At 48.6% G+C, this 16,194-nt stretch overlaps 1 protein-coding gene across 5 annotated transcripts in view; it reads right to left on the reverse strand.

The window, feature by feature from the left end:
• Positions 1-417: 417 nt before the first annotated feature.
• Positions 418-16,194, reverse strand: part of brd4 (bromodomain containing 4) — a 30,492-nt gene continuing 14,715 nt past the window's right edge. For 4 of the 5 annotated variants that reach the window (XM_035525179.2, XM_081716456.1, XM_081716455.1 and 1 more), the window contains 17 exons: positions 9,813-10,182; positions 9,366-9,503; positions 9,122-9,257; positions 8,550-8,932; positions 7,996-8,367; positions 7,433-7,561; positions 7,117-7,341; positions 6,654-6,880; positions 6,107-6,483; positions 5,330-5,839; positions 4,343-5,098; positions 4,136-4,242; positions 3,898-4,051; positions 3,447-3,583; positions 3,031-3,236; positions 2,551-2,800; positions 418-2,363 (listed from right to left, as the gene is read on the reverse strand). In XM_035525179.2, the coding sequence (XP_035381072.1) occupies positions 2,295-2,363; positions 2,551-2,800; positions 3,031-3,236; positions 3,447-3,583; positions 3,898-4,051; positions 4,136-4,242; positions 4,343-5,098; positions 5,330-5,839; positions 6,107-6,483; positions 6,654-6,880; positions 7,117-7,341; positions 7,433-7,561; positions 7,996-8,367; positions 8,550-8,932; positions 9,122-9,257; positions 9,366-9,503; positions 9,813-10,070 (4,434 nt within the window). In that variant the 5' untranslated portion in view covers positions 10,071-10,182 and the 3' untranslated portion in view covers positions 418-2,294. The remainder of the gene's footprint in view (positions 2,364-2,550; positions 2,801-3,030; positions 3,237-3,446; positions 3,584-3,897; positions 4,052-4,135; positions 4,243-4,342; positions 5,099-5,329; positions 5,840-6,106; positions 6,484-6,653; positions 6,881-7,116; positions 7,342-7,432; positions 7,562-7,995; positions 8,368-8,549; positions 8,933-9,121; positions 9,258-9,365; positions 9,504-9,812; positions 10,183-16,194) is intronic. The other variant, XM_035525178.2, reaches the window with a different exon arrangement.

The raw sequence follows: 16,194 nt of genomic DNA on the forward strand, positions 1-16,194 counted from the left end.
TGCAAACCCTCTGCTGAGTGGCAAATCAGCATTTTCTGTAGATTCTGTATCTATGGCACATTAACGTCCAACTGTTACCAAAGAAAATGAATACATTTAAAGGCTTGAAGGAATGAAGTGTCTCTTCTTTCACCTTTTTACAAAATCAATGAAAAAAAATTATATATATTTTTTATGTGGACTTCATCAGAAGGGAAAACAAAAAAAAGTGTTAGCAAAGCAACTTTCTTGTGAAGTGTTTGTGGACACACCGAGGAGGTACACACTTCCCCGTGCCACGTGCTGAACATCATACTGACACATTCATACACACGTCCAGCTGCCCACACACACACAGTGAGGAGTATGTGGCGGCCTAGACACATCCTCTTAAAACAGCTTCAATAAAATGAAAACTCAACTGCCTGGTGAATAGTGAAGAAGTCCAGCTAAAACTAGATTTAAACCTGAATATTGTAAATGGGTAGATTATAAAATGTTCACCTTCCTTTTTATTTATTTATTTTTTTCCCTTTTTTTTTTCTTTTTTTTTTCTTTTTGCTTTTTACACAAGCTCTCCCCTAAAACCCCAATCTCCCTCTCCCTCCCTCACCCTCCCTAAAACATAATATATGCCAACTAGAATCGCAATACAATACAGGCACTGGAGAAAACACCATAGGAGAAAACTCAGATGACCTGCAAAGGTCTGGAACTATGGCCCTGGCCCCCCCCCCCGCCGATTCAAATAACATAATTAGAACTCACATCCACTATAATTGAACAAGAACGATGATATAAAATCAGAACTGAATTTCTTTTGTTTTCTGCTTCAAATCTCATGTAATCGTTATATCCAGAACAGCATACAGTCCCCTCTGATTAGTTGTCATAGAACAATCTGCAGGAAAGAAAGAAGCAAAAAAACAAAAACAAAAAAAAAAACGAACGGAGGGAGGGGGGAGACATGCAAAAAAAAAAAAAAAAACAACAACAAAAAACCCACAACTGAGGGGTGTACTCTGGCTCCACCTTCTCCGCAGACTCCACAGAGGCAGGACAGCCGGTTGCTCGCACAGTTGGCGCTTACGTTACTTCTAGAATGCAGTAGCTTGAACATGAACCAGTTATGGACAGTTCATTTCATGTCTTCTTTCTATATGTATAATACACACAAAGTAGTTACTGTATGCTTTTAAAAATTATACTCAAACTAAAGGATACTCAGAAATTCCATTAGAGGTACACACCCGCTTACGGTACGATCTGGCATCAACTTTAAGTGAAATGGATGAAAGGTTAAAAGTATGTTAATGAATCTGTCTTCAATTAACAATTGTTGGAATAATGCATATATTAGGTTTATCTACTACAAGGCTACCTAAACTTTTATGTTGGGTTGGGAGAAAAAAAAAAAAAAAATTTATATATTAAGAAAGACACGTTAAATGAAGCATTTCAGGTCTAGGATTTTAGCATAAAAGGACAAGGTTGTTTGGCATAGACATCAGAGGGGGACAAGTGTTGGTAACAGGGCTTTTAAAACAAAAAAAAACCTCAAGAAGAAAACATCTGTGTACAGTAAATCCTAAATAAATCAATCTGTAATAATGCTTTTGCTTGTGTTTTGCTGTTTTGTTCTTACTCCCTGGACAGTGAATAATGTGTTCAGCGATGCATGTTTGTACAGGTCAGAGACGCAAAGCAAGCTCCGCCTCCTCTCCTGAGACATAACACATCTTGTGATCTCGATTTGGGTCACTCACGATGCCATCCAAACACCTGCTTGCATGTGTTACAAAAAGCAAAAAAAAAAAAGCAAAAAAAAAAAAAAAAAAAAAGCAACAACCCCTCAGACATCTGGCAGTTGATGAACGCCGTACTACGGGTAAATCAGAACATTTAAACTGTTGTCGCTTAGATACGCCACCACTGAAAACAAAGTCCGTCCATTGCTCCCATTGTTTGGAACTAGTGCCCCCAGGAGAAGTCCTCTCGCTCCTGCTACCATGACAGGCTTGAATCCAAGAGGAAAAGCCAGAGAGAGGCAGTGATGTCCCAGCTCGAGGGTCCCTCTTTTCTGCCAAGGCTACAGGAGCGCTGGGGGCTTCCTGTTGAGGCCTCAGCGCACACAGTGCCCTCCATCTATGCCTCGTCAGTGTTTCTCATGGCCAGGTGGGGTCTCTACTGGTTTATATTTTTCCCTTGCTGCTTCATCAGTCTGTTTTCTCCATGCAGAGGAATCCGTTATGTCCACTTTTACATTTTTTGGGACAAAAAGGAGTTTGGCAGTCTCTCCTGCCTCTTTGTGCATTTCAGAACAAGTTCTCCTCAAAGATAGCCATCAGATCACTTTGGAAATTCATGTCAATGGTAGCTGCCATCTGGTGAAAGAAGAGAATAGAAGAGGTTACCTAAAAGAAACTGAATTTAGAGAAAATCTGCTTTTTCCCCCCTTCCCCAAAGTGGAAAGATACAAAGATTGGTCTATGATGCATTTGGAAAAAATGTGGTCCTCATATCAGTCCGTGTCTTATATCACACTGGGAGGACCAGCAGGCAGGAACTCACCGCCTCTCTCCTCCGCCTCTCCTGCTCCCGGCGGCGCGCCATCTCCCTCTGCTGGTCGAGGGCTGTCTGGCTGGAGGCCGGGGATTGGGCGGCGGTCTGCGGGGGCTGTGGGGCAGCAGGGGGCGGGGCCTGTGGCGGCGGGGCCTGCGGCGGCGGCGGCTGAGGGGCCGGTGCCTGCGTGTGCTCCGGGCGCCTGCGTGCCTCCTCGTGGGGCCTTCGTGGCGGCTCCATGGAGTCTTCCTCATCACGGCTGGGGAGAACCACGGGGAAAAGAGTGTCTCACCGTGCTGTTACTGTCTCTGCCCAATTCTACTACTACTACTACTACACCACCACCACCACGGCATGTTTAATTTCTCTTTCTGAGTAATGAGCAACTTATTTTTGTTTGTTTGTGTGTGTGTATCTCTAAATGATGCAGCATTAACTGTCCATTTCCATCTGATCATCCGTGTCTAACCCTTCGCTCCCCCTCCTCACCGCTGCTTCTCCTGCTCTCTGCGCAGTCTGTCCTTTTCCGCCTGCTCTGCCTGGGCCTTGAGGGCCTTCTCCCGCTCCTCCTTCTCCCGGGCGGCGCGGCGGAACTGCTCAAAGCTGTCGCTGCTGGACTTCACTGATGACGAGGGCATGGAGGTGGACTTCTGTGCTAGGCTTGCCCACGAGCCCATGTTCTTCAGTTTCACATCCTGACACGGGAAAGGACGACAAAGGTCAGGAGGGGGAGAACACCACTCACAATGTACCTCAATTTCCTCTGTAAATAACATGGAAATGCGTCTCTGTATCTAGATACTTATCCTGTGTAGATCTGAATGTGCTGTCTTTTCTATGGCAAGAAATGCTAAATAATTTATTCATAAATGGGTTTTGAATATTAGATTCTCTCTTCTACCCACCTGTACCTTTTTAGGAGCCACAGGCGTCTTGGGCTCCTGTTTGAACTTGTCTTTGTCTTGCATGGAGGGGGGTGGGCCACTCTGGTCCGAGGAGCGGACCACAGGGCGAGAACTCTCCAGTGGCTTCAAATCTGGTCCTGAGACATACAGACAGTCAAGATTGTGACCAATCTGGCCTCAAGACACAGAGACATGGTTGAGACTGACAATTCTAGCTGAGACAGACAGCATATGCTAGGGTCTTTTTTCAAAAGTACATTTTTCAAATTTTTCAAAAGTAAATCAAAAGTAAATTAGTTATTTTAACTAAAAGTTATGTCACATCATGTGTTTGTCAGTTCTTTTTTTCTTAAACGCTTCGATCCACAACATCATGGCACTGTGCCCAAGTCTCACAGTCACCACTAGCGTAGCAGGAGAGCATTAAAGCCACTCCAGCGGTCGCACTCACGCTGCTGTCCGTGGCCCGGCAGGTGGGGCTTGCTCTCCTGCGGTTTGTGTGGCTCCGGTCGCAGCGCAGGGCTGAAGGACTCGCGCAGGACGGGCGAGGCTGGCTGCTTCTCCTCCTTCAGGGCGGAGAGAGCCGGCGGACCCCGCAGCAGCTCCTGTTGGTCGACACGGTAGGCGGCGCTTAGCAACGCGGCAGAGAAGAGCGTCGGCGCGGGAGAGGCGAGTGACGCAATACTCACTTTTTTGGACTGCAGGTTGTGAGGAGGGGACTGGTGGACTACAGGCGTGTACTGGGTGACCTGAGGGGAATGCATCATTAGAGGAGAGGGGTTCTCTCTCAGGTGCCCTGAGAACAGAGGGGAAGAGCCGTGAGCACGGTTAAAGACGTCCATCAACATCGAGCACCAGTCGCGAGATCGTGCATCAGCCTTCCGCGGGGCTCTTACCCGCGCCGTACGGGTCGGGCTTGTGTTGCCGCGGCGATGGATGCTGCGGTTGCTGCTGCTGGATGATCTGCTGCTGTGCTTTGCTGGGGGTCATGGCCACCTTGTGCTGCACCTGCTGCGTCTGCGTGGTCTGCACGGGGCCCTGCGGGTAGGCCAGCTGCTGCTGCTGGGCCTGCGGTGGGTGCTGCATGTGCCGCGGCTGGTGCTGGGGCGCGCCCTGCGGCTGGACCTGCCCGGGAAGCTGGGGCGTGGCGCCCAGCGAGGACGGCTGGGACTGCACCTGCACCGTCTGCAGCAGCGAGGCCTGGGGGGTCGCCTGTGGCTGGCGGCTCTGCAGGGACTGCATGAGCGGGGCCTGCGTCTGGGGGGGCTGGGGCGTCTGCGGCGTCTGCGGCTGGCGGCCCTGCTGCAGGTGCTGCAGGAAGAGGTGCATCTGGTTGAGGGGCACGGAGGGCACGGGCTCCTCGTCATCCTCCAGGAGCAACTGCGGCGGCTGCGAGGAAAGCAGCCCCTGGGGGGTGAGCGTGGGCGGGGACAGGGGCCTCTGACGGATGGGCTGCGGTGGGTGCAGCAGGTGGGGAGGGAGGTGGTGCTGGGGCGGCACGGGCGGCGCCTGCAGCTGCAGGGGCGGCTGGGCCGGGTGCTGCTGCTGCTGCTGCTGCGTCTGGGCCGGTTGGGGCGTCGGCGGTTTGGGAGGTAGCGGCGCCGCCCTGTTGCTCGGCCGCGAGGGCTGCTGAGGCATGGCGTTGTGTAGCGCTGCGACATGGGAGAGGACAATGGAAGAGACCGGTGAACACAGGGAGAAGGAACCAAAGCAAGATGGTCACAGCTGGGACGAACGATTGTGGAACCTTCTTGCGGCTTTAGGGATTCCATGAACAGACCTGAATCGGGCCAGTAATTAACAAAACGGCACTGAGGTGCATTACTGCGATGAAGAGATGAATAACGACACCTCGACTCGAGGGTGTGGAAGCCTCCACTCACCTGGGGAAGAAAGGACGGGGTGCTGGTTCAGGAACGGGTGCGTCTCCGGCGAGCCGGGGCCACCTGCCGGGTGAGTGTCGAGCTGGGGCGGGGCGGGGGACGACGAGTCGTTGGTGTGGTGGGACAGGTGCATGAGAGGCTGTCCGAAGTGCGGCAGGGAGTCGAAGGTGTTCTCCAGCAGCTGGGAGGACTGCAGCGGCGCCACGGCGGGAGGCATGTAGGCGGCCGGAGACGGATGCTGCGGGGGCGGCGGCTGCTGCTTGAGCGGGGCGGGGGGCTGCTGTAGGGGGGCTGGAGCCTGGAGGGACACCTGGGCCGGGGGAACGCCCGGAGCCATCAACGGGTGGTGGGGCTTCTTCCCGTCCTTGGCGGAGTGGCCCCTCTTCTTGGGCTTGGAAGCCATTCCTGACTCGGAATCCTCACTGTCCGACGTGCTGGAATCGCTGCTGCTGCCCGAGTCGGACGACGAGCCTTTCGTCTTAGCAGCACTCATTGCCTCCATGGTCTTCTCTGAAAACCAGCAACGCAGAGCGTTAATATTCAAGCAAAGTGAGGTAAAATTCAAAAGTATGCAAAATTCTTTTCCCTTACAGCAATTTTACTCCCTTTATTACGAGCAGGATAGGCAATACAGAGATATTGACTGCACTACACTCACACTACATGTCCCTCAGGGCAGCGGAGCCATGGCTAGAGCGTGCGGATCCCGCGGCCGAGGTCTGCTAACTACACCTCCGAGCCGCCCAGCACGGTTTAAGACAAAACAAGGCTCCTCACCTGGAGGCTTCTTCTTCTTGCGGAGGCAGGAGGACACATATCTCTCCAGCTCCCGCAGCGTGGAGGGCTTCAGCGTCTCAAAGTCGATCTCGATCTCGTCCGGGTTGGAGTTCTTGAGCGAGGGCTCGCGTGATTGGATGATGTGCACCACGCGGCCCAGTTTGTCGCCGGGAAGCTTGTTGATGTCTAGGCTCAGCTGCCTTTTCTCCTCATACGACATGGGCTTGCACTTGTCGGCAGGCGCCAGGCCCGCCGAGCCGGCTCCACCCCCCACGCCCAGGTCGTCAACCGCATCCAGGCCTGGCGCGGGCTGCGTGCTGGCTGGAGCCACGCCCTGTGGCGGCAGCGAGCGGTTGTTCTTCACACCCTCTTTTTTACTGCAACACAACGGCAGGGAACAAAAGCTCATCATTTCCAAAGTTCCTCACAGCAGATGCTGCACAGCGCTCCACCACTGTCCTTCACTTTTACTTACTCGCCCTCACTCACGCATTCGAAAATGGAAACGGACAAACTTTTTTTGTGTGGTGCTAGGTTCACGGCTCACCTGGGCTTCTTCGTCTTCTTGAGCAGGGGCTCCTTGTTGTTCTTGCTCTTCTTCTGCAGCTGCAGCGAAGGCGGAGGATCCAGGATCTCCTCCAGGCCCGACACGGCGCCTTTCTTTTTATGCTTGTCCTTCTTCTTCTCCTTCTTCTCCTTATCCTTGTCCTTCTTCTTGGGCTTGCTGGCCTGCGGCTGAGACAGGGCTGCCAGCTGCTCGTGCACTGCCTTCAGCTGCCCCGCAGGACACAGACATGGACGTGATTACCACCCTTCCCTCGCCCAAGGAACCCAAATCCATCTGACAGCCCTCACGTGGTTGGCTTATTAACCGTGGGTCAAACGCCTGACCAAAACACCACCGCATCACGCAGGACATAATACTGAGTCAGCAAATTGGGACAAACACAGTAAGCAACTTGGGTTAACTTCGTGTGCCCTGTGCGGCGAAACCCGAGAGGTTCCCTCACCTGCTCCTTCAGTTCGGCCAGCCTCTGAGCTCGCTCCTCTTCCGAATCGTCTGTGGAGGAGTCCGACTCTGAGGAGGAATCGCTGGAGCTGTCGGAGGACGAGGGGGCGACCATGGGCGGCTGGGTCTTGACAGGGGCGGCGGGGTGCATCACGGGTGCGGGGGCCGGCGCATACACCTCCTCGGGCTCGTCCGGCATCTTGGCGAAACGCATCTCAAACACGTCCTGGCCGTGCGGAGAGAGGGGCAGGGGGTTGTCAGCGGCGACCTGAGGCAAGAGGGCCTGCTGCTTTGCGGGCATCGCCATGGCTACCTACCTGCAGCTTGCGTGCCATGGCCACCACCTCGTGGTCTGGAGGGTTGTACTTGTAGCAGTTGGAGAACATTAACCGCACGTCGGCAGCAAACTCCTGTGCATCTCTGTACTGCCTGTTATCCAACTTGTCCTGCGACACAGACACAGGATGAGCAAAATGGCACCTGGATGGCAACATCTCAGTAAATGCCGAACATATGGGTCATTTGCTAATCATAAACAACATGGCACGGAAGGCACGGTGGCTGTTTACACTGTAAACAAAACCACAACCACATCTGACAGTTAAAGGCACTGATGCTACACTATAATAAATCTGGTTCCTTGCATACAGTGCCTTGTTCAATATTTTCTTTTCATCTGCCCTCAGATAAACAATGAATAGACCTTTTCTTTCAAACATTACATAATCGTACACTTTTATTTTTTATTTTCTATACTTCTGCTTTTGATCATTTTCTAATTAAAGGGGAGATTTAATATGCATGCAGTATCCCACAACCCTTCCCATCCCCGTAAACACGGAAGTCCACTTCGTGCCAGAAGGCCAAGCTGCCCCCTCACCTTGATGGTGGTGAGGTCCATAGGGTGCTTGATGATGTCATGGTAGTCGTGCAGGCCAAGGGTCTCCACGTCCACGGGCTTGTAGAAGGGCCACGCATATGCGGCGTGCTTCTTGGCGAACATCTCCTTGACGATGCCAGCGCAGTAGCGCAGCTGCTCGTGCTGCTTGGGGCTGTGGGCGGAGCCTGGCCCGCTAAAACCCATCTGGTGCTGCGAGTCCGGCGCCTCCTTCTTGGGGAGTTTGGGCGGGCGGGCGCTCTCCCGCCGCGGCAGGGTCTTGCCCGACTTGGACTCGGCGGGCGACGACTCGCTTAGCTGGTCGTTGGCCGTGGGCGTCGTGGTGTCCGCTTTCCGCTTCTGGCTCTTTCGTTGCTGTTTATGGGTAGATGAGGGATAGAAAGGAGAGAGTTGAAGGCCAGACAAAAAACCCCCAAAAAATTTTAAATAAAAAATTTAAATCCACAAAAGCACTTCGGAAATAACCAGACTGGGTCAGCTAGTAGTCTGCACCCCCCCCAAACCGCCTCAATTTCCCAGTACAAGTGGTGACTTACTTTAGGCATAACGCTTTGAAGAACTGGAGCAGTACTCTGGGGGATGGGTACAGTGGGCAGGGCTGTCTGCGTGGGCGGAGGCACCGATGTCATAATGGGGCCTTGAGGGGTGCAGTCGGCCGGCCCCAGCGAGTAGGGGGGCCCCAGCTGCGGTGCGTGGGTGGGGATCGTGGGGGGCACTCGAGGGGGCAGGGATGGTATGGTGGGCATGGGCGGCATGGTTGGTATGGTTGGCATGGTGGGCATGGCGGACTGCGGGGGAAGAGAGGGAGGGCCCGGAGGCGGCGCGCGGGTCTGCGGCACCAGCCCGTGGCTGGACAGGCCACGTGTTTGAGGGATCGTGGGCTGAGAATCCAAGACAGGCCCAGGCTTCAAGTTCAGGCCTAAGGAGACAGCATGTGAGAGCGAGGGAGAGAGCGAGAGAGAGAGAGAGAGAGAGAGAGAGAGAGAGAGAGAGAGAGAGAGAGAGAGAGAGAGAGAGACAGACAGAGCTGGTTTTAGGGCAAAAGCTCTTTAACTCACTGCACAACAGAGCCGATATTTCTGTGTAATCTGCGTTCAGTGCTTCATACCAGTGTCTCTCCTGCCCCTGCCACGACCCTTGGGAGTCATGACGGCGATCTCAGTCTCCTCCTGGGGCATTTCAGAAATCTTCTGGAGAAACTGTTTCTCCAGTGCCTCGGCCATTAAGACTATGTCATCCCCCGCCTGTAGGGGGCGATACACACCAGCCGTTAAATCAGACATTCAGCAGGGTCAGTGTGTATTACTGAGCCTCTGGTAGACTATTTATGGAGACAGCAAGCACACAAGTACCTTGTTGTAGATGTAGCAGTTGGTAAACATTGTGTTGAAGTCCGAAATACATTCTTGGGCATTCCAGTAGAAACTGTTTTCTAGACGTTTCTTGATTGTTCCCATATCCATAGGGTTCTTAATTATCTTATAATAATCCTAGACACAGGAAGTTGGAAGAAAGTCAGTCACCAAAAAAAAAAAAAAACACCACAAACACACACAAAAAAAAAACAACAAAAAAAACCACACCAACCCACATCAAGCATTTCCGACAGTCACACAGACGAAGGCAACTCTTGGCATCGAAAGTTGTGCTATTACATAATTTTCTTCTGAACCACAAACTACCACACCTCAGTTACTAGGACATTTAATCAATCGCTTAAACTTGCATGCACATATAGGATGCCAGTATTCTCTGTGGCTTTGCACGCTAAGGCGAGGCGCAAAGGTCGGTGCACTCACGGGCAGGTTGAGCTTGACTGCGTCGACGGGGGCCTGGAAGGGCCACGAGAACTGGTGCTTCCACAAAGACTTCAGCACCACCTTGAGCAGGTACTGGAGCTGGTTGGTCTGGCGCTTTGGCCGGGAAAGGTTGCTCACTTCCGGGGGAGCTGGGTTGTAGAGCGAAGAGGGCTGGGATGAGGGCTGCCCCTGGCTGCTGCTGCTCCCCGACATCTGCGCTGCGTCCAGGCCGTCCCCCATGCTGGTGGGGTGGAGCATGGGCCCAGGGCCGGGCGGAGGGGCCGTGGGACACCACTCGTTCAGCTTCGAGCCGGGCGCGGGCTCCACTGGGAGAGCACCGCCGAGTCCATTGCACTCCTCGCTGGGATCTCTGTCACGGGGGGGAGGAAGGGGTGGGGATAGGAGAGTTTCGATTAGCCCCCGCCGCGACCAGCATCGTCATTATCTCACACTCGACACGACTGCCGCTGCTAACCAGCTTACTCTCCGTCTCCCACGCTCCACTTTATCCAAACCGTTTACTTAAGTGACTGGTCCACCTTCATGTAGTTGCCCTTTACAAATGCTACATCTTAGCTAACACACTCCTACACATTTTTGGGTGGGTCGTATCTTCAAAGACCAAAGGAAATGGGCACACACGCAGTGGCGTGGTGATCGCCTGCTTTGAGGAGTTCCTTTCTTCAATGACGCATCACCACCACAGAGCTACTGACACATCTATCTGAGGTGATGAGAAGGTGAGAGAATTCTGCTCATAGAGGGAGCTGCAGCCGGAGCGCCCCGGTGGAAATCTCGTCAGCACGGCTCGGCGAGGTTTCACCACTAAAGAAGCTCAGTGAAGGCGTAGCCTGAAACAGTGGCCATTTGAACCTTTGAAATCAAACAACAGACCCAGGAAACAAAATAGGCAAAAGACAGGCAAAGGGAAGGGAAAAAAACCACATTTCCTGTTTGTCTAAGAACTGACTGACACGACCAGCTTAGTAACACATCATAGCGAAGAGTCAAAATCGTGTCACGTCTAAGCAACAATCTCTGCCTGCTCAGTTTTGCCAGTGGTGTGGGAACAAGAACGTGTAGTCTCCCTGCTCACGCCACTGCGTCACATGGCATGGCACGTCTCCTTTTTGTCATTCCAGCTTGCAGCTACTAGGAGCAAAAAACAAAAACAGCCGTGTTCCTGTGCCCTTGTTGGAAATAACCCTCAAGGCTCTTCCAAATTCAGCACACCTGCACAAGCAGACCTGTCGTGAAAAGCCAACTCTAGAAAACCACGATGCACCACACATTCGAACAACTAGTTAAGCAAATTTCTGCATGCCAATTTCAAATTGTCAAACATCTGAGCATATTAAAAAATTCCCAGTCACAACAAAATCAACAGACAACTCACATGGCTGTTCCTAGCTAATTATATCTCTGTAATAGACTGTAGTGACGTTAAGAAAATGTAAAAATAATAATAATAATGAATAAAGGTTTCTCTGTAAAACCAGACAGTAGAGGTGACCCAGTTCACCATTTTCACTAACTAAATGCAAAGCAACTGCTCTCTTTCACTGTGTCTTTGCTGTCATGGATTACCAGATGCAAGCTTGTGACTAATCTAGTTTCTTCTTTTTCTGAGGTTGTGACGAGCCTTACCGGCCAGCCATGAGCTGGCTTAAACCAAAACCTCACAGTCTGGAGTCACAGCCTAAATCAGTGCTACACTGCGGGTGCCAGTAATCCAGGGGCAGCAACAGTAGGGCCGTGCCGGACGGAGGAGAGGCTAGTGCACCGTGCAGAAGACCACTGCACCTGAGCTTATTGCAAACATTAGAAACTTTCAAAGTTTCTTGTCACTATAATAACGGTTCAACATTTTTTCATATTAACAGTTTACATTTATTAGTTACATTTATTTATCCAAAGTGACAATTATGACTTAATACTTGTGTAATTAAAAGGTTAAGGGTCTTACTCAGGGGCCCAACAGTGGTAACTTGGAGGTGGTGGTGGGGGTTGAACCAGCCTTACTAGTCGAGTATCTTAACCACTGAGCTGCCACTGCCCTCTCGGAAGAATTTTAAAAAGTTTGGGGCGGGGGATTTTGGTACTTCTCCCTTTATTACAAAGGTCCCCAGCAGTGGGGCCATGTGTTTTATATTATGAACTGTCCTTTATTTTGTTGTGAAAGCATTCCGTGTTTACATTTTCTATACCAATATTTACGTTAGGCATGTATTCATTTGTGTTTGCTGCTACAATCCAAACAGTTCTTCTGTTAAAGAGTTTATATGTTTGGGTTTGACCAAATTCCCATTTTAGGTCTATTCTTATTTTGTATGCAAGTATAGTTGCAAACTGTTCTCCATTTTCCTTTCTATATTATTTGTTACATTTACGTAGCGGCTTTCTCAAACTCAAGGACACTTTACAGACAGAATTCAGCTTTTACGCTCACACACATCCATGAAATGCTGCAGCCAATTTTGCTCACAGCCTACTTTCTATCGCAAACCACAGCCCCTGGGGGCCTGCACCAGGTGGAAGGGGAGGAGGTTAAGACCACGGCAAAGCACTAGCCATCACTGGACACACACACAGCTATATACACTTACACAGGTCTCATTTATACAGGACAATTTAGAGTATCCAACTAATGTAACACCCATGTTTTTGGAGATTATATTGTTATTAAATTATATTTAAGCAATACAACAGTAGTGTACATATTAGAGTTCTTTGTGCAATTAGATAAAAAGGATTATCTACACGATATCCTCTGGCATCAACCAGCCTGGTTTTATTCGCTAGTAGCCTCAGTGCGTTTAACTCTTCTGCCTTCACAGCAGTTGACCTAAAAATCTTCCAAGTATCTTGATGTGTGTCTGCGGTTATGCTCTCCAAACAGGTTGCAGATCAAATATTATCTTATAGAAGTCATCCACAGCATCCATTTTTTCCACAAAACAACTAAGGGTTGGGTGCATAAAGCTAGCTATTACTTAGCATCGCGTCCATGGTGTGAGTTTTGGTTCGAGAATGCTTCTCAACCAATCAGATTGTGAGGTCGGAATCAAGTGTCGTATAAACATTAATTTTTGGATATGTATCTTCTGTAATAGAAAATTTACACAAAGATTCTAAACAAAAGGATATCACTAATGAAAAGGTTTTTGTCAAGTAAATATTTCAACACAATAACAAATAGGTCTTTCCATGTGGTCATTTTATAAACAATTTATTCCATGAATTTACAGAAAATGTTCCATATTGTGATTTGGCTCATTATCTTGATATCAAATAATCTATATTGCGGTATGAGATTTTGGTCATATATTTCACAGGTCTCACACACAGTCTGGCCCAATTACATAAAGTTGCCATACTGCTGACAGGTTGCAAAAAGAGGAAGTGGAAGGAAAAAGTTTAAAATCTTTACTTTCTCAGATTGGTGGTACAGTGGTTTGATATAACAGAGGACAATAACATCAGAAACTGGCTACAACTAAACTGGAGAAAGCAAGAAAGTGGAATTACAACATGGATTTTCACTAAAACACCCAGATGGTACCTCATTATACAGACTACTTAACAAGCACCAAGGCTCAGAAGCTCAGACAAGGAAAATGCCCGTCAGGTGTCTTGAGTCAGATGTTATGAGTCAGGCTAGGCCGTACTAAAATGCTAACACAAGTTGATGGGTTTCACTACAGACACTAAATGGTGGCTGGGGGTGGGATGTCTCAAGATTTCACATTATTCCCGCCCCCACAGGTTTATCACTGGGTCTAACCAGGCTGCCGTTTGTCCAGTCTGTTTTCGTCCTTTTTCTTCTTAACCATTTAGGTATGCCGGTGAAAGACAAGGGAAATTTAAAGTTGGTACTATTTGAAACAGAGGGTACCGAAATCAAAGAAACCTCCCACGCAATAGAAGACACCCTCGATAACATCAATGATGGTAGTAGAACACTCGGCTACCGCAAAAACAAAAAGCATTACAGAGAATTGCAGAGATGGGTTTCACAAGAATATGGATTTACCAACTAACTCCCACATGACACACATATTGGATTCTTGCCCTTTTACTCGAAGAAATTCTAGACCTCTTCACATTTTCCAGATTCTTTTCCACACTATTGCTATTTGTAAAAGTCATTAACAAGGAAAACAATATAAAATGTGATTGTTTTTTTGCTTATTTACAATGCTGTGCAAATGTTTTAGACCTCTGTAACTTGTTTTAGCAATGGTACATATAATTATTTCTCACAGGAAACAGGGATGCAGTATTAAAAAACCACCACCAAATAAATGTGTAATTTTATATATATATATATATATATATATATATATATATATATATATATATATATATATATATATATATATATATATATATATAAAGAAAGGAGGGGGAAATTACCTCATTGCACCTGAAAACTATAAACATTGGAGCACGAGCGTAATTCGGACATTCTCCGGAGCGTGCATCAAACGCATGTTAACTTTAGCCTGCAATAAAGAACAGGACCAGCTGTTCTCTTTAACTAATTCTTGAGTCTGCATCTTTAGACTTTATTTGGACTTATATAAGTTCACAATTTGTTTGTTTTAAAGTTATATATATGAATGACAGAGAGAGATGGAGAAAACTATTTTGCAAAGTCATTATCTCACATCTGTCCCATCGTAACACATCTACTGTTAGACTATAATGATTGTTGCTTGCATTGATGTTATATAGAAACATCTTTCAAGCATTTATTGAACAAAATCAATGCGTGCTCTTGAGCATTTCAAGTAAACACGTCAAAATGTTGGGCTGTTGAGACAGCCCAAATAGTAGATGTGGCAGATAGAGATATGACTGTAAAATAATGAAACATTCATTTACATTTATGGCATTTAACTGACACTTTTATCCAAAGCGACTTTGTCTTCTGCAACCTTCTGATTACTAGTCGAGTACCTCTACCACTGAGCTATCACATTCCTTTAAGAACAGAATATTGTACTTTTTCTAAAACTTGGATTTTCTATTCTTTGCCCTTATCTTTATCAGCTCTCTTGCATATGTACAGATGTGCAATTCCACAGCACAACATCTGAGGAACTCTAAAGCCTGGTTACAGTAGAACTTCAGGCAAGCTTTACAATGTCTATGACGAGGAGCACGGCAGGTCTAGTGCCATGTGAATCATTTCAGTTCACAGAGACAAATCATAAAAATGTGCCTTATACAAAAATAATCAAATACTGAACAACATCTACAAGGATAAATAGTAAACGCTATACATCAAATGCTGCACTGTTTATAGCTCTAGACGCCATCAACTATGTAATCATACAGTTACAAAAATTAATGTATTTTTTTTGCAATGCTGACAATATTCCAAAAGACACATGAAACTTGCTGGAATTCACCAAGGACCATCTCAAAAACAATTTCAAATGTTCCCTATACTATAGCAGCGTGTCAAAGGTCTACCCAGGGAGACATTTTTCCCCTAGACAGTCTCAAGACTTGAGGCTGCAGAGTGCATAAACCACCCAGTAGCTGGGTGGGCGAGCCTCTAAGAGTGGTTGGTGGGTGGTTGTACAGCATGCTCACGCCCCGTTGGCCGTCACCAAATCTTGCACGCTGCCGGTGACACCCAGAAGCTGCAACTGCAGCAAGTAGCTCGCTAACAGCACTGTGTCACAAAATTGAGAGCATTTCCACAAACTTGACCCAGACCCCTAAAAGATTTTTCATGCGGAAGAAATCAACTTGCCTACTGGCTACACTCTCAATTCAACTTGGAAGTAAAGCCCTGCGGGATTCACACACACTGAACCGGCCATAAATGTGGGAAAGGAAAGAAAGAACTGTGCATGTGTTAAGTGTTCCTGGACCTATTCCCTCTGGTTTGGACAGAATCGGCTACACAGCCACCAAGGCTCTGTGCGTTGGCCCACATGCTGCCTGGCTCTCTGGAGTGCCCAGGATATGGCAGTTTTTGGGGCACTGGGTCACAGGAAAGTCGAGCGCTCCAGTGCCCCTCCTGCACCCATGTGACACGGGACACAGCAGCAGACAACCGAGCACATGAGCGCAGCCAAGATTCCTCAGGCCATGTCCCCCACTAAAAAATAAACAAACAAAAAACAAAAAAACAACAAAAACACAAAAAAACTGCCATTTCAAAAGGAAGGAGGCAGCAACCAACAGGAAGAGTCTGATATGAAGGGGTCAGTTAAACCACCCACTCAGTCTCCAAGCCGAAACTCTTTCCTGAGTCCCGTGCTGTCCAAAATACTCAAAACTCCCCCACCCCTGTCGTCTCTCGGGGGCACACACGCACACACGGCATTTGATTGGATCTGACTAGCGTCGTCCTTGATGACTC

This window comes from Electrophorus electricus, chromosome 6, assembly GCF_041902795.1.
Source record: "Electrophorus electricus isolate QZ-2024a chromosome 6, ASM4190279v1, whole genome shotgun sequence".
Taxonomy (NCBI): domain Eukaryota; kingdom Metazoa; phylum Chordata; class Actinopteri; order Gymnotiformes; family Gymnotidae; genus Electrophorus; species Electrophorus electricus.